The sequence below is a fragment of the Lynx canadensis genome, chromosome B4 (genome assembly GCF_007474595.2).
Source record: "Lynx canadensis isolate LIC74 chromosome B4, mLynCan4.pri.v2, whole genome shotgun sequence".
Taxonomy (NCBI): Eukaryota; Metazoa; Chordata; class Mammalia; order Carnivora; family Felidae; genus Lynx; species Lynx canadensis.
Window position 1 is genome coordinate 71,747,184 of NC_044309.1, and position 22,228 is coordinate 71,769,411.

Consider the following 22,228-nt stretch of genomic DNA (forward strand, 5'->3'; position numbering starts at 1 on the left):
AGACAGACAAGAGAGGAGGCCATGTGACTACAGAGACAGATAGGAGCCATATAGCCACAAGCTAAGGAATGCTAGCAGCCAGCAAAAGCTGGAAGAAGCAAGGAATATTCTCCTAGAATCTCCAGAAGAAGTCAGTCCTGCCAAAACCTTGATTTTGGCCCAGTAATATTGATCTTGGACTTCCTGCTCCTAGAACTGTGAAAGAATACATTTCTGTTATTTTAAGCCACCAACTTTTCAGTAATTTATTATTACAATAGCCACAGGAAATTAATACAAAAGTTTATCTTCAGTATTGGGGTGTTTGGGTGGCTCATTAAGTTAAACAACCGACTCTTGATTTCTGCTCAGGTCATGATCTCACGATTCATGAGATCAAGTCCAGCTGGGCTCTGTGCTAATAGTGTGGAACCTGCTTGGGATTCTCTTTCCCTCTCTTTTTGCCCCTCCCCCACTCAAGCTCTCTCTCTGTCTCTCTGTTTCTCTCTCTTTCTCAAAATAAATAAACTTTAAAAAGAAAAGTATAACTTAAATACTTACAATGTTAAAATAAAATAGTTTCAATAGTATCAATATATAATAGAATGAGATATAGATAATATTGTCATAAACTGGATTGTGTCATTTCAAAATTCATATGTTTAAGGCTTAAACCCTCAATCTGCTATGTTTGGACATAGAGGCTTTAAAGAGGCACTCAAAGTTAAGTGAGGTCATCTGGTGGGCCCTAATCTGATAGAATGGTGTCCTTATAAGAAGGGACAGCAAAGGCTTCTCTCTCTCTCTCTCTGTTTCGACACATGCGCAGAAGGAAGCCCATGTGAACTCATAGAGAGGTGGTCATCTGCAAGCCAGGAAGGAAGGTCTCAAAACCAATCTTGCTGGTGCCCTGATCTTGGACTTGCAGCCTCCAGAATTGCGAGAAAATGAATTTCTGCTATTTAAGCTACTGAGTTTGTGTAGAAAACTATAGCATTTCAGGGGCGCCTGGGTGGCTTGGTCGGTTAAGTGTCCGACTTTGGCTCAGGTCATGATCTCACGGTCCGTGGGTTCGAGCCCCGCGTCAGGCTCTGTGCTGACAGCTCAGAGCCTGGAGCCTGTTTCGGATTCTGTGTCTCCCTCTCTCTCTGCCCCTCCCCTGTTCATGCTCTGTCTCTCTCTGTCTCAAAAATAAATAAACGTTAAAAAAAAAATTTTTTTTTAAAAAGAAAACTATAGCATTTCATGCTGGGTCTGACAAACTTTGGAAGTTACCACGCCCACCCCCAGGCTGAGGCAGGCTCTGTGTGCCACTGCCACTTCCCAGTCCTCCCTTACTCCCCCATTACTTTCATTTAACAAGAGAGCTGTGGAAAAGACAAATATGGGGGGGGGGTGGGAATTAGAGTGAAACTCTTGCATAGTGTTTAATTTCAAATCAAACAAATACATATTTATTGTGGAATTACTGAATTCCAGCCTCCCTGCTAGCTCTTAATGATGGAGAGGGGAAAATACAGATAGGTTTCCTGACCCCACAGAGCTTAAGTCTATCTAGATTCATAAGGTCGGGAACACAAAAGATGAACAGGTAATTAGAAGGGTGGGGACGATGTTGGGGAAAGGGAACACACAGTAGGGATTCCACCTGGGAGTCCAGGGAAGACTTGAAGGCTGAGTAAAAGTAGGTGAGGAAAAGTGTCAGGAGGAGCAGAGAAGGACAGCAGTCTGTGATTACCTTGTGCAAAGGCTTGGGAGAGGTAAAAGAGTGCAAGAAATTTAAGGAAATGAAGAAAATCCAACATGTCTGGAATTCAGAGAACAAGAAGGGAAGTGGAGAGAGATGAGACCACAGAGATGAGCAGGAATTAGATCTTAGAAGACACCATAAGCTAGGTGAGGAAGGCTGGTCTTGGTCTTAGCTTGGGGAAGAACCATAGAAAGATTTTAAAGGGGAGGATGGCATGACCAGATTTGAATTTTGAAAGTCTGCTTACAGCCTGCAGTAGAAGTTGGAAGGAAGCTAGAAGGAATGCAAAGAGCCTTCCAGGAAACAAGAAGAGCAAATAAGAGAGCATGGTGATCTGGAACTCCTGCGGCTGTAGATCTGGGCAGAGGAGCACCGACTGAAGACATGTTTAGGGGAATATAGAGACAAGAAGCCTTGGCAATTGGTTCTATATAATGGGAGTGGGGAGCAAAGAGGCAAGATGACTCCCACAGTGTAAACTCATTATCCTATTTTGCCATTTACTGAAAGAAGGAAATGCTGGTGAAGACTTGAGATGAAAGAAGAGCTCATTTGAGTTTGAGATGTCTCTGAGACAGCCATGCCAAGACGTATGTCTTCTGATTTTAGAAGTAATGTGGTGTAGGTTTGATTATTTGGAAAAAGAAGAACAAGGAAAAGAAAGCAAAGATCATCTTTAACCCCCCTACCCAGAGACAGCTATAGTTCATGTATGTTTCTATAGCCTTATCTCTAAACCTGTACACACACACACACACAATTAGGCTATCAACATACTATCTTATAATCTGTTTATCCCTTTAACAATGAATCCTGGCCATTTTTATACATCATCATTTTTTCTACAATATTAATTTCAATGGCTGCATATGATCTCATTATATAAATCCGAAAATTGATTTAATCAATTCCTTTTTATAAAGTAAAAATATATTATGAGAGGACTTTCGGACAGTGGAATTACACTGTATGATACTATAATGGTAGATACATGTCATTATACATTTTTCAAACCCCACAGATTGTACACCAAGAGTGAATTCTAATGTAAAGTATGGATTTTAGGTGACAATGATGTGTAGGTTCTTCAGTAGTACAAATGTACCACTCTGGTGCATACTGTTGATAGTGGGGAGGCTATGCATACGTGAAGGCAGGGGCATATGGGGTATATCTGTACTTAATTTTGCTGTGAACCTAAAACTGCTTTTTAAAAAATAAAGTCAAATATATTTTGATGAGCACCTTTCTATATAAGATTGTTTGCACATTTTTGACTACTTCCTTGAGATAAATTTCAGTAAGTGGTATTGTATAGTCAAAGGGTATGCCCATTCAACAACTTGTTTGTGTTACCAAATCGCCCTGTAGAAAGTTTTTGGTAACTTACATTCTACTGAGAGAGTACATTTGAGCTGATTTTTGATCCCTGACTCAACATTGCCTGTATTGTGTTTCATTCCACAACTCCATTTACCCCATCATCAAAACAGTGCTGTAAAAACATTATTGGACGTTTCTGTCAACAGCATTCCTATTTTCTTAACCACAATATAGTACCAAGTTCATTTTGTCTTTTGATTACAGCTAGCTGCATCTCTGAGAAAATGTATGCCATGCTAATTTGTCTTTATTTAAAATTTCAAAGAAATTCCCACATGGATCCCAGATGTTGACCATTTAATACAAGAAGGTGTTTCCTCATTATACAAATATGGTATGTGTCCAAAATATTGGCATTGTTTAGTTTATGAATCACTTAAAATAACGACATCACAAAAAAACAATGGTTCACGTGTGAGTCATAAATTAAACAATGCCAATTTTTTGATGTGCACCACATTTGTATAATAAGGAAGGAAACACCTTCTTGGATTAAATGGTCAACATCTGGAATCCATGTGAGGGCTTTAAAAAATTAGGGCTGCATATTCTTAAATTGTCCCAGTGTGGACAGAAATCCAAAATGGAGGAAACTTTTACAAAAATTTCCCTTCCCCAAATACTCTTGCAAGTAGTGCATCACATAATTGGTACAACACCTTAAGTCAAAGCAATGTAAGTCAAATTCCATTACAGGGAAAGCCAAGATAGTTTAAATTTCATTTTTGTTTTTCTAGATCTTTGGCTGTAATATTGTAGGGTACAGTTGTAGTGGGTTGAATAGCGGTTCTCAAAAAGATATGTCCTAACTCCTGGAACCTGCGAATGTGACCTTATTTGAAAAAAGGGTCTTTGCAGATGCAATTAAGTTAAGGATCTTGATATATGACCATTCTAGGCTTGGAGTCAGCTCTAAATTCAATGACAGGGGTCATTATAAGACAAAAGCAGAGGGAAATTTGTGACACAGACACAAAGGAGAGAAGGCCATGTGAGTCAGAGGTAGAGGTTGGAGTCACACAGCCCAAGCCAAAGAACTCCTAGAGCCAAAAGAAGCTGGAAGGGGCAGCTTCCTAAAATCTTCCAAGGGACCACTACTCTACTGACATCTTGATTTTGGACTTTTGTCCTCCACAGTTGTGAGAGAATAGATTTCTATTGCTTTAAGCCGTACAGTTTGTGATAATCTGTTATGGCTGCCCTAGGAAACTACAAAGGAAATTCATAGTAATAGGATTAGCTGTACCTTATGAATTAATTATATCACTTTACTTTATTCAAATTTTATGTCCCTGATTTTTTGGCTTTTGATTAGCATCAAACACTTGATGACTCTGCTTTGGGCTTAAGTAACATCGAAGACTCCCTTTTAACCTTGGAATGTTCTGATCCCAAAAGATTCTCCCTATAATTTCTGTTGCTCAAGCAACTTTGAGAATGTCCAGTTGTAGGAACTGGGGGATTCTGGACTAACTAGGCAAAGCAGTCTTATCATCTCAGCCTTCAAAACAATGACAAGATGCCAGACATCCAACAACTTGCTTGAATTTTGCACACATTGTGGACAATGAAACATACTTGAAAAAGCTAAACTGATATATCAATATGATTGTAATAAAGCACAATTAATAAGAGAGGTAGAATATTGCCCTGCATTAATATGTTTGCTGCTGGCAATGTACTGAAATCCAAGTGTGTACACTCCCTTGGACTTTGGATGGAATATGTTTTCATAAACTTCATGGTGGCTTTTTGGAAGAGATTCTCCATTTGGTACAGGAGCCCCATGATCATTCTTTCCATGACCTGCCATCCGCTGGCCCCATCCCCTGGTCCACCTCAAGAAGTGAAGGAGTTAACAATGGAAAATTATGCAGGCATAATAAATAGTTTCAACATTTTTAATGGCATGGGAAAATGTTCTCTGTTAAAAGTGGAGTTAAAAAAAAGCAGGATAAACTGGATATATACTATGATTCCAATTTAGTCACACACACACCTTTATATGCACATACATTCAAAGTGAAAATTTTTCACAAAAGAGCTAAATTGGCCATCTCAAAGTGGTGGAATTACACATGAATTTTTGTTAGCTGTATTTTCCAGTGTGTTTCTTCATAATGAGCATATATAACTCTTAGAACCAAAAATAAGAAAGTAACAGAACACAACTAATAGCTGGAAACTATGAACCATCTTCATGGGGCTAGTGCTACATTCTTAAAGTAGTTGCTTATTCCAGAGATGGTTTGTAAAAGATGTAAATTCTGCAAAATTTTCTTATGTATTAAGAATACTCATCATCCTGACTTCCCCTCACTTCTGCTATTTGCTTTTCCTTCACTGTTCTTACCCGCCATGGGTACAAGTTTATTTGAGAAGGTAGAAAGACAAAAGTAGAGAGTAGGTTGCACTATGAACAAAAGAATAATGAATTCTTCCCTTGGACTCTGACTCCTCTTGGGACCAGTGTGGCCTAAATGGAGGAGAGACAGAGCGAATACCAACAATGCCAAGTAGTTTGTATTTTTCTGAATAGTGGAGCACTTCATAAACTTCACTCGCCCAACTGCAAATGGAGAGATAGGGTTTTGGAGGATGTTAAGATTATTGTTTGGTCCAAATTTACTGGACCCAGGTACCAACAGCATGGAATACATCAAAATATTATTTGGCAAGACTAAGTCTACATTTCTTGCGGGCAGGGACCACATTCTCCCTCACATTTGCTTACATAAAGCCTAGGACAGTGCCTCACAAAGAGTACCCAGTAAGTGTTGAAATTCAGAAAGAAAATGACTGCAGAGGCAGTGTCTAACAAGTTTATGAACACAATGGAATAAACTCTGCTGTATTTTTAATTTTTTTTTAATGTTTATTCTTGAGAGAGACAGAGCATGGGTGGGGGAAGAGCAGAGAGAGGGAGACACAGAATCTGAAGCAGTCTCCAGGCTCTGAACTGTCAGCACAGAGCCAGACGAGGAGCTTGAACTCACAAACTGGGAGATCATGCATGACCTGAGCCGAAGTTGGACGCTCAACCAACAGAGCCACCCAGGCGCCCCAACTCTGCTGTATTAAATGCCAACAGAGGTTGATGAAGTCACTCGTCATGAGGGGTAGGTCATGAACATGTTGGGGAGTATGCAGCTTTAAAAAAAATGCATCAGAATGTGGAATGAAAGGGACCAGAAAAGACATGGGTGGCTTGAACAAGCATATTTAATTATGACTTTATATTTGATAATAACTTTGTTTGAGAGTGTGCATGTGAGTGGGTGGGGGGAGGGGCAGAGAGAGAATCCCAAGCAGGCTCCATGCTCAGTGTGGGGGCCCGATGCAGGGCTTGATCCCACGTCCTTGGGATCATGACCTGAGCTGAATTCAAGAGTCAGATGCTTCACTGAGCCACCAGACACCCCAATTATGACTATATTTGAAAAGTGAGAGGCGCTTGGGTGGCTCAGTCAGTGAAGCATTCGACTTTGGCTCAGGTCATGATTTCACAGTTCATGAATTTGAGCCTCACATTGGACTCTGTGTCGACAACTCAGAGCCTGGAGCCTGCTTTGGATTCTGTCTCTCTCTCTCTGCCCCTCCCCTGCTTGCACTATTTCTCAAAAATAAACAAACATTAAAAAAATAAAATAAAAAAAAGTGAAAAGCATGTATAATGATTCTCAGGGAGGGGGGGCGGGGAGTGGGAGGTATGGATGCTGAATATATGAGGTGTATGCCCAAATCTGAGCACATGCCCAAAACTTGTTGGAAGGTATGGCATGTTCATATATATGGATTTTTAAAGTTTGAGAACCACTGGACCAAACAATTGGGTTCCCCACTGAACCCACATCAGTACTAAGGAAATAGAATTGCCTTCTCTACATCAATTATCACGGCCTTCACTGTCGCCAGATCCAGTGACCATTCCTAACCTGCTTATATACTTCCAATCCTTGATATTCAGGTTTATAAAATATTTATCTTCATAAAAGCTAGAGGATGATGCTCGCCGCCTTTTCTTCTCATCTGCCTAAAATCCATTTTACAATTTCTTCTAAAAATTTTAAGATACCTTTGTCTCCAAGCTTCTCTGTCTCTGGTTCTTATGAGAGAAGTATTTGTCTGGAAAGCAGACAACAAATATACTATTATGTGATCACAAGGAGAAAGGAGTCTGCATCTAGAGAACAGAGGAAAATACACATATAAGTATTTTAAGTGGAGGGAGGTGGAGTAGGGAGAGGGAGAGTTGACAGAGAAGAAATTAAGAGAGAAGGGAGGGGCACCTGGGTGGCTCCGTTGAGCATTGGACTCTTGATTTTGGCTCAGGTCATGATCTCACAGTTCATGGGATCAAGCGTCGCATCAGGCTCCATGCTGACAGCTTAAAGCCTGCTTGGGATTCTCTCTCTCTCCCTCTCTCTCTCTGCCCCTCTCCCACTCATGCTCTCTCTCTCCCAAAATAAATAAATAAACTTTAGAATAAAAGAGAGAGAAAGGGAGATACTTGCAATTAGAATATCAAGCTCAGTGGTTCTGTCCAGTAATTCAGGTAAGTAAAGGCAAAGTAGGAGGCATATATGTATGTGCACCATGTGTGTATGTTTGTGGGTGTTTTCTAAGTATCCCTAATATAGTCATCTAAAGTATACTTTTCCTAAGCCTTGATGCTAGAAACCAATTAAAATATTTATCTGTATATTTGAATATCAGGCCAACCTTGCAGAGAGGAGCCTCTGCTGAGCCTCAGAGCTTGGGGTGAAACCCTGGGGGAAGATCATCTAAGCACCAATCAACCCACATCTAACACGTGGGTCATAAGATGGCCATGAAGCAGATTGCTCTCATTTGATCTTCAAGTTATCCTCCAGAACCATTAACCATAGGTAAGCACTTCATAATTTTTAGCCATGAATGATAAGAAAAAAAAAAACATTTTCATTTCACTTAAACACTCCTATGGGACTATTGTCTATAGAGGCTTGATAGTTGAAGGTTTCTGCAATTCTTTACTTTCCTCAAACTTCAAAGTTAACAGAGAAGAGAATACCAGAAAGAAAACCATTCCCCAAGTAAGAGATCATAAAGTACAAAATGCTTCTGAATTTCTTTAATAAATCTTACTGTAATCCCCAAAACGTATGTCTTACAATGCATCCCATAAACTTGTGAATACATTCTACAGTGGTATGCACCCCCATATGGTTGGTAAGATCTCAAGATTTGAAACCTGATGGCCAGGGTCCAAACTCTATTCATTAACCTCATGACCTAGGGCCATCACCCTAACCACACTGCCTTCGTCCTGTCCCTTCTTCCTCATCTGGGCAACAGGAATGTTGGCAGTAACAGTGCCTACTTCCTAGGACTATTGTCATGAGGACTGTCATGAATTAATCCACCTTAATAGGCTTAGCACACTCTCTAGAGCATAAAAAAGGACCCAATATATGTAAACGAGGTTAACATTATACAAAGGAAAGAAACAATACTATAAATCATTTAAAGATGAGTTTTAAGTTTTAAATTGTTGTCAGCAGATCCCTGCTCCTACTTCCCACAGAGACACTGAGACAAGCTTCTTCTGAGAGGACTTTTAAGTAAAACATCTAGAGATAAAGACACAGGCTAGCATACCCCAATTCAAATTACGTTCACACAAAATAATTTCTTGATGCTGACTGAAACTGTTGTCTTCTAAGACATTACCTTCTTTAAGCCCGAAAGCCTCAAAGTCTATAACTAGGAATGTAAGCAAATTAGAAGCCACTTTCTTTACACAGATTTCTCACTAACAAAATTCCACATCATGAACTTCTAATAATGTTTCTTGTCCACAGATTAATAATAACCAAGTTCAAAACCACATCATTTCCTTTTTCTGCCTCATTTCCTTCAAAGTGAAACATAATTCTTTCTTGGACCTAGAATAAAAATTTCCAGATTAACTAAGCAAATCGTTACCAGAAATGCAATTTTATAATACTACTATTTCAGGATACTCAAAACACATAAAACATCTGTGTGGTGTCTGTTAATACACAAAAATAACCTAAAAATGTGGTGTATACCACCTAAGTGGAAAATTGAGTCTATAACTAGAAGTGCAAACAGAAATCCACTCTAGAATCCATCAGTATTGTGTTTTGAAGTTCAGTTGGGAACATTTTAAGAACTGTGACACTTCCTTAAATCTTGGCCAGAGGTCAAAAACTGCTTGGCATGGATGTTTCATGTGCCCAACACAGTATTTTTTAAATTATTAAACTCAAATATTTTTAGGTGGGCCATGCCCTTTATTCACTCACAGGCCCTTAAAGGCATTTTGTTTTGCAAACCTTAACTAAAGCCCATCCTTACAGAGAAGAGATCAAAAGATAACTGTTAGTTAAATGGGTAACTCACTGATGTCCTAATAAAGGCCAGAGACTTGGAAAATTAAGGGTACTAACAGTATCATTCAGAAATTCTTATAGTTTGCTTGTTGTGTTAATTTTAAGTATATGCTTTCGGTGTATGTATCTAACAGTGGCTTATTCGATCAGGACAGCTGAGCTGAATTGTTAAAATTCGATAGCTAGATTCTAAAAGAAACCAGAAAATAGAGAATTTTTAAAAACATGTTCCTGTGATATGAAAATTTGGGCTAAAATCCAAATTTTACATTACTTTCAAGAAATTAATCGCATTCAGTCAACAGTTGGTTTTTCCTCAAATAAAAGGAAATGAATTTGCTCGATGCAATATTTAAAGAGGAACTAGCTCCTACTGATGCATTTCCATGAATATTTATATATATACACACATAGAGACACGCACGTATATACACTCACTCAGAGTAGGGACTGAGCCCAACTATATAACTCTCAATTCTTTTCAGTTCCATTGTACTCTCTGGGAGATTCTATTCCACTTACAAATTAAAAATTAAGCCTGAGTCTGGGAGCCAAACAAGAGAACACTGGAGAGGACTTCCTAAAGCATTAGTTCGTGCATCACTCCAAAGATATTATGTTTTAGGCACTGATGAGGCACAAGCTAGCTGGCTTTAGAGTCAAAATATTATTAGTTAGGCGTCCTTTTCAAATTAACAAGGAGGAAGGCTTCCATTCAGACAGCCCCAGTAAGCACACCCTTGTCTCCAGCTTCTTCAGAACACAAATACAAGGCACCCTGAAGTGAATTTGCTTCTGGGGGCCGTGCGCCTGAACTCTCCTGGATCAGTCTTTCTGAAGGTTCTGGCGAATTCTCCCTCCATCTTGGACTTGAGTGCTGTTGGGAGACTTCCCAGAGCGAAGGACATGGAGAAGGGAACCCCAGAGCAGACCGCGAGAGGGGATCCTCTTGAAGGCCTACTTCTTGGATACACCTGTTGGAAAGCACTTCTTTCTCTTTGGAATTCCGCCATTTCATTCTTCTGTTCTGAAACCAAATTTTCACCTATTGACAAAATAATTGGACAAAACGATCACTTATTCCATGTTACTTCACTTCAGTATTTTAAACTATAATTTCTCCTAGTATACCTTCTATGAAATACCTTATTATGACAGCCAGCCTAGCAAAGTCCTTATCACTTTTCACTGGGCTCCTTCAAAAATATCTGAGAAATTACTTCAGCATAATATCCACACACTTATGAAACAAAACGACTGTGATAAATTGGTTACATCCTACAAGTATGACGTCTGATTTAACTCTCAATAGTTTAAAACATCATTTAGGCAATGCTAATTTATTTATAAAAAGGAAATGCCATTGACTAGTAATAATGTTTATTTTGTGCCAGGTGTCAAGGCATGCATGTTACGCCGAATACATAACTTAATCCTCACGGTGAATGCAAGAAGTCCTCATTTCACACGTATGAAAACTGGGGTTCAGAGTGATAAACCAGTTCAAAGTCATAGAGCTAGTAAAATGGAAGCACTTAGAACAGAATCCATGACTGTGCTACTCCAGTGCCCAGGCTCTTATAACATTTAGATTTCATCAGGAACTTCTAGAAAACCAAATTAAGAATACATTTTATAATGTTTTGATCAATTCCAGGCTTTATACAGTTTCCAAGTTTGATTACTCTAAGGATTTATCAAACTTGAAGAATTAGGCTCAATAAACAGCAACCAATTGTTGTACTTATGATAGTGGTTTCTAATTTGAGCCATATTCCACCTCACCCTACCGGAGTCTGTCTTTACTACTAACTTCTGTCTTTATCTGCTACATAGTCAACTGTGCCTGGTCAGAAAACTTCACAACAGGTTTCCTGACATCTCAAAATCCAATCACATTATTTTCCTGAGCATTCCACTGCATCTTTACATGAACAATTTAGTGGATTTCTATTTTTAAAACAAAAACTAGAAAATTCTACATAAAAAAAATCATTGAAGTATTACCAAGTATTTCTCCCAATGAAGGAAAAAATTGAGATGGTCTTTTCAGATTGGGAAAACAATTTCTTCATTCTTTCAACCTGAATGGCAACTTCAAAATGGCTACAAAGAACCTGACCCCAGGCAAGTGAGTCCAAAAGACTGCCATCTCAGTTACAATCCTGTGGTTAAGGCTTTTCATAAGAAAACAGTACTAATGTGTACATACCAGAGCATTTGGTTCTATTCATGAACTCATTTATTATTTGTGGTGAGCATTTACTCCTAGAAAGCCTGCCAAGTATTTCTAGTGGGCTTTCACTAAGACATTTATTTGTGCCCACTGGTGCCACATTCATTATTTTCTTTTTCCCGTCGCTTTTCTGCATATCAAGAGTTGTTTCTGGGCGATATCTCAGTGGAAAAAAAAAAAAATCAAAAAAGTTCCTTCACAATCAACAGTATTGAAACAAAGGTACATATTTGGGGAAAATCATAAATGAAAAGTTCTACCTCTCAACAAATACAAAAACAATTTCCAAATGGATTAAACAGCTAAACACAAAAACAAAAGTATAAAAGTTTTAGAAAAAACTAGAAGATATCATCACAGTCATGGAGAGATGAATTTTTTTTTAAGCATGACATAAAACATTAAGGCCACAAAAGAAAAAAAAAAGAGCTGACAATATAAAAATGAGAAATTTCTGTGTAAATAAAGATACCACAAACCTGAAAAAGCCACAAACTACTTTAAAGAATTAAAACCAGAGACTCAAAGAGATATTTGTGATCCATGTTCATGCATTATTCATAACAGCCAAAAGGCAGAAGCAACCAAAATGTCCACTGATGGGTGAATGCATAAACAAATGTGGTATATCCATACAATGGAATATTGTTCAGCTTTAAAAGGTAAGGAAATTCTGACACGTGCTACAACATGGAAACCCTGAAGATATGCTAAGTGAAATCAACCAATCACAAAAGGACAAATACAAATGATTCATTTGAAAGTACCCAGAACAGTCAAATCATAGGGACAGAAAGTGGTGGTTGCTAGGGGCTAGAGTGAGGGAGAAATGGGGAGTCACTGAATAATGGATACAGAGTTTCAGTTTTACAAGATGAAAAAAGTTCTGGAGACTGAAAGTAGTCATGACTGTACAACAACGTGAACTAAGTACCGGATGCCACTAAACTGTACCCTCAAAAAAGGTTAAAATGGTAAATTTTATGTTATGTATATTTTACTACAATGAAAGAAACCACCAACTTGGAGAGTCTGCAATGGCTGTAACAAGAAAATGTCACTAACTATAATATTCCAACTATTTTGATAACAGCTACAATAACTGCTACAAATAATACAGATAATAGCTAAAAAGTGGGAGCAATCCAAACACCCACGATGAGGATGGATAAACTGTGGTAAACCATGTGATGGAATACTACACAGCCATGAGTACCGATGAGCTACTACTGCTTGCAAACATGTGAATGAATCTCACAAACATAATATTAAGGAAAAGAAGCCATATACCATAGAATTTGTACCGAATGATTCTGTTTATATAAACTACCCCCAAATAGGCAAAACTAATCTATGTTGTTAGAAGCCATGATAGTGGGTAGTCTCAGAAAAGGAAACAGTAACTGGGAGGGAATCTGCAAGGGACTACTGGCCTGGTGACAGGGTTCTACTGCTTGATCTGGGTGGTGGTAACACAGATTATTTGTCCTCTCCTTCAGAAAATCAAGATATATGTAGGGAATAATCCCATTTATATATATTTTTATTTACATATTTATATTTATTTATTTATATTTATATATATTTATATTTATAAATATATTTATATATTTTATTTATATAAATATATTTATATTATTTATAAAAAATATTATTTTTATGTTATTTATTTAATTTATTATTTATTTATTTTATTATATAATATTATTTATATAAAATATATTTATTTATATTATATATATTTATATATATAAATGGGATTATTTCCTACATATCTTGATATATCTTTTTTTTTTTTTAATTTTTTTTTTCAACGTTTTTATTTTATTTTTGGGACAGAGAGAGACAGAGCATGAACGGGGGAGGGGCAGAGAGAGAGGGAGACACAGAATCGGAAACAGGCTCCAGGCTCCGAGCCATCAGCCCAGAGCCTGACGCGGGGCTCGAACTCACGGACCGCGAGATCGTGACCTGGCTGAAGTCGGACGCTTAACCGACTGCCGCCAACCCAGGCGCCCCAATATATCTTGATATATATATAAGTATATATATTTATCTTGATAAAGATATCTTTATCTTTATTTTATCTTGATATATTTATCTTGATATATCTTGATATATATATAAATATATATATTTCCTAGGGAAAGGAAGCAGTTAAGGAGAAACACATACACATGCACACACAATTCTGGGTCTCAATTCTAGGTCCCTATTATAAAATCAAAGTAGATTCCTCATAGGGTCCCTGTGAGGATAAATGACATCAAATGTAAGGACACATGGTAATCATGGTGCGTTTGCGTTCATTTATTTTAAAGATAAAGATAATACATGGTTCATCAAAGAAATTCAAACAAGAGCCATTTATAAATGACAGTAGTAAATGAAGGAGTTGGGTTGGAAAGGGAGGAGATGAGTTTTCATTTTTAACTTTACCAATTTCCCCTTTGTTTGAAATGCCATGTGTTAATTGTGTAATTAGATGTATATGCAAAGAAGAAAATGTGAAATTACTTCTGAGATGTTCACCAAATTCAGTGACATAAAAAGTATTCACTCCTCAGGCACTTGAATTTTAAAAACAATACAATCAACTATGTAACACTATACACCTGTGAATGAGAACTAGACGATAACATACAAACAAGGAAAACAGTTTGTTTTCTTGGAATGGACAGATTATGGTCATCCCCTCGTAAATATTCTCTGATATGCCTGCTGCATCCCCTTTCCAATAGTCTGTTCTTAAGAAGATGATATGTACTGGGGTGCCTGGGTGGCTCAGTCAGTTGGGCATCCAACCGACTCAACTTTGGCTCAGGTCAGGATCTCATGGTTCTCAATGTGCAAATCCCACACTGGGCTTTGCACAGATAGCGCAGAGCCTGCTTTTAATTCTCTGTCTCCCTCTTTCTCTCTGCCCCTCCCCGCTAGTGCTCACACTCTCCCTCTCTCTCTCTCTCTCTCAAAAATAGATAAGCATTAAAAAATTAAAAAAAAAAAAGATGACATGTACTATCAAAGATGTTCACATGGTCTCAGAGCACTGTGAGATCAAACCTAGCCACGTTTCCTGTTTTAACACTTACTTCAAGTTCTGACTCAACCTCCCCAACCTGCACAGTTTCTCCCCTCTAACTCTGGAGACTTTTATCCGTATCAGTGAGACGCAGGTGGGTCCTACTGAGCTTCTGTGCCTCCTTAGTCAGGCCCAAGGATTCCTCTAAGGATGAGACAGTTCCATCGCTAGACTCCCCAGGGGTATAGGGACCAGTCATATGGCTGTCCTCCCCAGACATGGAGATTAACATAAGGCTCCAGAGAGATACGTAACTTTGAGGACCACTGACCTAGCTCCTTTATTTGGCAGTATATCTAACCTTCCAGGTGATGTCTCCTATGTTATTGTCTCATAACATAGGAGACAATATTATCTGTTATTATCTAATTGTTCATGACCTTCTGCTTCATTTTTCCAGCTGCTTATATAAATTCCTGAGTGTGAAGAGTGTATCTCAATCAGTCCTTATCAACACTCCTTGCTGCCCACTTCACACAGTGTCTTGCATGCAGCTGATTTATCTATCACATACACAGAATGGCTCAGTGACATAGAATTCCTACATTTGTCCCTGTTTTTGAAGTGAGAAACTGAGGCATAGAGCAGTCAATTAAGGTTAGGGACTCATTAGTATCACACAATGAGGAAAGCACAGACTGGCGGATCCAGGCCAATTACACTCTACCACACCACGTAATGCTTCCTACAGCTAGAAGCAGTTGGGCGTGGGGGTAGGGACAGATCACTTCCCTAGGGAAAGGAAGCAGTTAAAGAGAAAGAAAGAAAGGTTAAGGAGAGTTTCATCCAAAAATAACTGGTTTAATAAAATCCAAAGTTAGAAACCAGGTCATTTGTACCGAGGGAAGAACAGGTGAGCACAGTGGTTAATACAGAGACTGTGCTAACAACTTCAGTGCCTTGAAGCTAATTCAAAAAATCCAGGTGGATTGTAGCCTTGCATCACAAAAGCCAGCTTGGCAGATGGACTACCTGCTACATTTCAACTGCTGCCATCCCTCTTAGTCAAGTGCCTTGTGCAGTGAACATGCGGCACAACCATACAGGATAGCACCAGGTGAAGGAGAACACAACTCCAGAGTCAGGTAACCTAGGGTGAGAGCCCAATTCCCAAGCAGCTTCACTACGTGACATCAGACCTATCTGTGTTCACTTCTCTACATTTTCTCATCTAGAAAATGAGAATGATTACAGTGCTTATTTCACATGGTGATTATAAAATGATTAAATAGTCCAATACTAGTGGCTTAATGTACAAGAAAGGCTTGTAAGTGTTGCAACTATGAAACTACTTTACTGTGCTTGACATAAGCCCAAAATGCAGAGTAATGAGATCTAATTAGAGATATTTATGAGTCACACATTTGGGACTGGATTTGGGATTGGAAATGAAGAAAAAGACAGGGAAAACGGTTCCTGCTTTTGTAGAATATTATGTAGTCTACTCTGAAACCAGAGCAAACAATTAATGATACAAATGCCACATCCTTAGTGTTTCTCTTCATTTAGGAAGATTTAAGCATGCAAAAACCTAGACCTCTCAGCAAATGGACCTATTTCCAAATAGGAATTGTGATATGTATTTCCACCCACTAAAAAATTGTGAAAATCATTTCAATAGCACTTTAGGGTCCAGCACCATACCTAGTACAACAGATATTTGCCAAATGCATGGGTTTCATTGTATTCCTTCAGAAATCAGGAGCAGTGGACATCTTCCTGCTCATTAGTACCTGTGATTCCTTTAGTCCCAAGCTGATGGCAAGTTTCTTTCGGTCTGTTTTGCTGATATATTTCTGCTTCTGAAACATTTTCTCCAGAGCCTTTCTCTGATCCTCAGAAAAAACAGCTCTTCTTAAAATACCCCGCCGAGCTTTGGAGTTCGAGTCCTGGGTCAGGAGGGACAGCACATTCTCTTCTCCTAGAGGGGGGAAACATGTACAAAACCTGGTTAGCTTTATTAGTAAGGAGAAGTCAGTCTGCCTTTCCCAGGACAGCATCTTCCTTCTCTGTACTATGGCCAAACACTCTTATCTCTGAACTCTGCACACTTTGAGCAGTGCTTCTTCCATGTTTTTGGTCATGGACTCCATTGAGAATCTGATAAATGCCCTTCGCTCCCCAATGAGATAAAAGTACATCTGCTCACCCTCCCAATTTGGGTGCCACGTTAGAAAGTCCATGGTCCCATGGGGTGCCTGGGTGGCTCAGTTGGTTAAGTGTCTGACTTCAACTCAGGTCATGATCTCACAGTTCGTGGGTTCAAGCCCCGCATCGGGCTCTGTGCTGACAGATCAGAGCCTAGAGCCTGCTTCAGATTCTGTTTCCCTCTCTCTCTGTGCTGCACCCCCCCCACTCATGCTCTCTCTCTCTCTCTCTCTCAAAAATAAACATTAAAAATTTTTAAATTTTTCTCTACTTCTTCATTTATTTATTCATTTGTTTTCTCTCTCAACAAAGTTTGAACACTTACCATATGCCAGGCCGTCTGCTCAATGCTACACATTGAGAAACAAGATAAATATATTTTATTATATGCATTACCTGTAAGATTTAGTGGAAGGCATTTATTTTTATTTATTTTATTTTTAACTTTTTAATACTACTTATTTTGCAATAAAATAAATAGCTTTTGAATTTTCAGTATTGTTCTTTTCTTCTTTTTTTTTTTTTTTTTTTTTTTTCCCAGAGAGAGCACACGCAAGCAGTAGAGGGAGAGAAATTCTTCATCAGGTTCCACCGGGAGGGCCTAGCATGGCCCAATGCAGGGTTCGATTTCACGACCCTGAGATCATGACCTGAGCTGAAACAAGAGATGGATGCTCAACCGAAAGAGCCACCCAGGTGCCCCTGGAAGTCATTTACTCAACTAGCATCACAAATGTGAGGATGTATTCCTAAGGAGGCTGCCTTGGGAGCACAAAGCAAGGGTCTGATCGTAATCTGGGATGTCAAGGAAAGCTTACAGGAGTCAGAGATGTTCAATCTGAGAAAGGAAGTTTGGAAGACCCCCAATCACCACCACTCCCCAATCCAAGTGATCATCAACTCCTTCAGGTCAGAGATATTTACTACTTTTTCTGCCTTTTGCACAACTGGTTCCCACCCTCTGAGAGTTTCCTTCATCATTCACCATTTATTCATTCATTTGGCTTTCCAGCTGTGATAGGCAGAACAATGGCCTTCCCAAAGATTACATACTATGTATGTTCCCTAGAACCTGTAAATATGTCATATTACATTACAAGGGAAAAGTAAGGTTCCAAGTGTAATATCAGTTGCTAATCAACTGACCTTGAGATTAGAAGACATCCTGGGGTATTCTAGGGTATCCAGGTGGGCCTAATGTGATCACAAGGGTCCTTATGAGTGGAAGAAGGAGAAAAACAAGGAAGTCATAGTCAGAGATTTACTCTCTCTGATGCTACACTCTTGCTTTGAAGATGAAGGAAGTGGCCACAAACCAAGAAATGCAGACCGCCACTAGAAACAGGGAAAGGCAAGAAACAAATTCTCCCCAAGAGCCTCCAGAAGGAACACAGCCCTGCTGACACTTGATTTTAGTCCAGTGAGACCCATTTAAGGCTACTGAACCCCATAAATATAAGATAATAAGCTTCTATTGTTTTAAGACAGGAGATTTGCAGAAATTTGTTACCACAGCAAAAGGACACTGATACCTGGTATCAGACTAACTGAGCTTATTTTTTTTTAAATTTTTTTTTTCAACGTTTATTTATTTTTGGGACAGAGAGAGACAGAGCATGAACGGGGGAGGGGCAGAGAGAGAGGGAGACACAGAATCGGAAACAGGCTCCAGGCTCTGAGCCATCAGCCCAGAGCCTGACGCGGGGCTCGAACTCACGGACCGCGAGATCGTGACCTGGCTGAAGTCGGACGCTTAACCGACTGCGCCACCCAGGCGCCCCTAACTGAGCTTATTTGAGGAAACCAGACACAGTACATGGTCCCTGCCCTTAAGGAGCTCACCTTCTCATGGGAGGACTAACACATGAACACCACAGCAGAATATAAGCACCAGGGGAGCAGGGACTCCAGTTTATGGCTATAGCTGGTATGCATTCTGGTGCTTAATAATTATTTCTTTAAAAAAATTTTTAAATATTTGTTTATTTCTGAAAGAGAGAGAGACAGAGTGTGATTGGGGAAGGGACAGAGAGAGAGAGGGAGAAACAGAATCTGAAGCAGGCTCCAGACTCTGAGCTGTCAGCACACAGCCTGATGCAGGGCTCGAACTCATGAGCCGTGAGATTATGACCTGAGCCAAAGTCAGATGCTCCACAGACTGAGCCACCCAGGCGCCCCAAAAATCACATCTAAATAAAAAAGCAAATGAATGCCTTAAGCCCTAGAATAGAATGCTCTATGAAATTCTCTGGTATCACAAAGGAGGAAGTAATTAGTTCAGAGAAAGCAGGTTGAGCCAAGTCTAAAAGAACAATCCAGTTCAAGAGAGAAAGAACCAAGGCCAACCTAAGCAGAGTGACTGCATGTCTAAAAGCACTAAGGCACACCTATAAATACAGAGAACAAACTGATGGTTGCCAGAGGGGAGAGGGGTGAAGGGCTGGGCAAAATGAGTTAAGGGGAGTAGGTAATACAGGCTTCCAGTTATGGAATGAGTAAATTATGAAAATAAAAGGCACAGCACAAGGAATATAGTCAATGATATTGTAATAGTAATGTATCAGGACAGATGGTAGCTATACTTGTGGCAAACACAGCATAATGTATAAACTTGTTGAATCACTGTGTTATACACCTGAAACTAATATAACCTTGTGTGTCAACTACACTCAACATTTTTCTAAAAAGCATTAAGGCATGAAGGAATAAAGTTTATCTGAGGAAAAGTAAACAGTCTTCAAGGCTGGGGAAAGGCATGAAGCAGCAGGTGCAAGCTGGCACCCTTATCCAGCCTGCAGATGGGCTTTGCTGGTCTTAGAATTCTGATTGAGCTGTCCACATTTCACAACTAGGAGATTTCATGTGAAGTCCAGGTTTCTGACATCTCTTCAAAGGGAACCACACTAGGCTCACCTTCCCAGAAAGTAAAGAGCTACCAGAGAACGCAGCAGGTGCCCCCTCTTGATGGAACATGTGGCCCCCAGTCTGTCACAGCCTCACCCAGCTTACCAGGCTCTTGAAGACATTTGGACCTTTGACATAGAGATTAGAGTGGAATGGGGCCAGATCATAGAGGATTATAAGAGTCTGGGACATTATCCAACAGTAGTGAAAATCAAGAGGAGATGTTTAATCAGGGTGTGACATGATAATGATAAACACACAGTACTCTGTACCATTACATTTACTCTGTGTTAAGCCACTGACACACATTAATTCATTTAATCCTCCCAACCTATGCCATCAACATTACATACTATTATTTTCCCCATTTTACAGATGAATAAAATGAAGATCAGATAGTTTAAAAAACTTTGTCCAAGGGCACATGGCTAGGGTTTCAAACCCAAAACAACTCATTTCAAAACAAAGGCTCCCAACCCTACACAATATATTCTAACACAATGTGACTTATATTTTAGGAAACAAGTGTCAACAAATCAATAAATCTTGTCAAATCTCCTTCTGCAATATGATACTTCCTTTCCTATTGGCTAAAAGATTGCAGATCATCTCCCAATGTGTCTCTCAGCCCTGGTTTATATCTCATTCTGGTTCCTCCTCACATTGCTAGAAGGACCACTGGCCTCTCCCTCTTTCCTTCCAGCTCTGCTACACTTGCATCTCCTTAGAAATGCCATAGCTTCTGGGATGTAATCCAGCCTCATTCTTTGCAAAGGTCTGCTTTTACTGATGCTCTATCCATCCATTGTATCATGAGATCTTGGTTAGTTTTCCATCTAGAGCATCATTTCTTTCTTTTGCCTGTCACATGCCAAGGCCATATCTTGAAGTCATGTTTTGACAACTGCATTCACTATTTCTTTATCAAATATTTAAGTAGCTTTATGAACTCTTGGCCAATAAAAAAAATATATCTCAATATGTTCTTTTTCTAAATGCTCTTCTCTGAATTTTTCTTGGTATAGAGACTATGGAATTGGCCCTCCTGCCACAGGGACTCAACTGTTGGGATGATGTCTCTCCAGCACAAAGGACTTTGAAATATGAGATACAGAAGAACTGGGCTTGGATCACTGCACTTACCTGTATGACTTAAAGCAAGTCACTCAGCTTCTTTCAGCTTATCTTACAGGGTTGCTCTAAGGATTTGATGACATAATACAAGAAAATTTCAGTGCCTAGCCCACAGTAAGGATCCCACAAATCTACCCACTTCCATTTGTTAGATTTGATTCTTTTTCTTAAAGTTTATTTATTTGGGGGGGGGGGGTCGGGGGGAAGCACAGAGAGAGGGAGACAGAGAATCCCAAGCAGGCTCTGTGCAGTCAGCACACAGCCCAATGCAGGGCTCGAACTCACAAACCATGACCCGAACTGAAATCAAGTCAGATGCTTAACTGACTGAGGCACCAGGTGCCCCAGATTTCATTTGATTCTTCTAAGAACCATATGGCACAGACATCCTCTGTATAGATGAAGAGGACCTTGTGAATCAAAATTCTTGGCTCCTTCCTCTGGCCCACACTGTGTCTTTACTCAGATGTTACAACATGTCAAAATGGAAGGGAGGAAACACTTATACAAGCCAGGGTTCCTGTCTGTGACTATAGGCTTCTGACCCCTGTCCTGGGCCTGTCTGTGAGCCTGACTACATGGTATCTCCCATACAGCCTAATAACTGTGTCCTCAAATTTAGCATGCCCTATCACTTGATTTTTTGATTCTGGCATTTTTAATTTGTTAATGTATATAATCTATCATTATAATAGCCATATGTATTAAAAATTGGGGGAAAAACTAAATATGCAAAGGTAAAGAAATGTATATGTATATTATACTATATCCACTTGGTGAAATTATTTAAAGAACTATGAAGATCAAGCAGCAGCAAAGAAAATCTGCTTTAATGCGTATGATAAGATCCATACTATGCTTACAACTAGATTAAAATGCAGGGAAAAAAAAGACTGAAAAAGCAAAAATAAATACTAAAATAGAGTACTGTACAGTTATGGACAAATAATTCATATCTATTCTGCATTTTAAGTGTGGTCCTATTTTCTAAGGAAAACAAGCAAACACTATAGCAACCTTTTTGGGAATAATCTGGTGGAGTGATTGAGATGTCACTGAGTGACAAGTGAAGATGAATCCAATCCATCCTTCAGGTGCTCACAGTTGATAAGTGAAGATCAATCCATCCTTCAGGTGCTCACAGTTGATAAGGAGAGGTCCAAGAAATATACAGACAGCCACAACACAGTGGGATAAATAACCACAGACCACAG

General features: G+C 39.3%; 1 protein-coding gene across 1 annotated transcript in view; it reads right to left on the reverse strand.

Moving 5' to 3' along the window:
• Positions 1 to 7,732: 7,732 nt before the first annotated feature.
• DBX2 (developing brain homeobox 2) overlaps positions 7,733 to 22,228 on the reverse strand; it is a 36,838-nt gene continuing 22,342 nt past the window's right edge. The window contains exons 3-4 of the mRNA XM_030321680.1: positions 16,562 to 16,749; positions 7,733 to 10,555 (exon numbers count right to left, since the gene is read on the reverse strand). Of these exons, the coding sequence (XP_030177540.1) occupies positions 10,226 to 10,555; positions 16,562 to 16,749 (518 nt within the window). The 3' untranslated portion in view covers positions 7,733 to 10,225. The remainder of the gene's footprint in view (positions 10,556 to 16,561; positions 16,750 to 22,228) is intronic.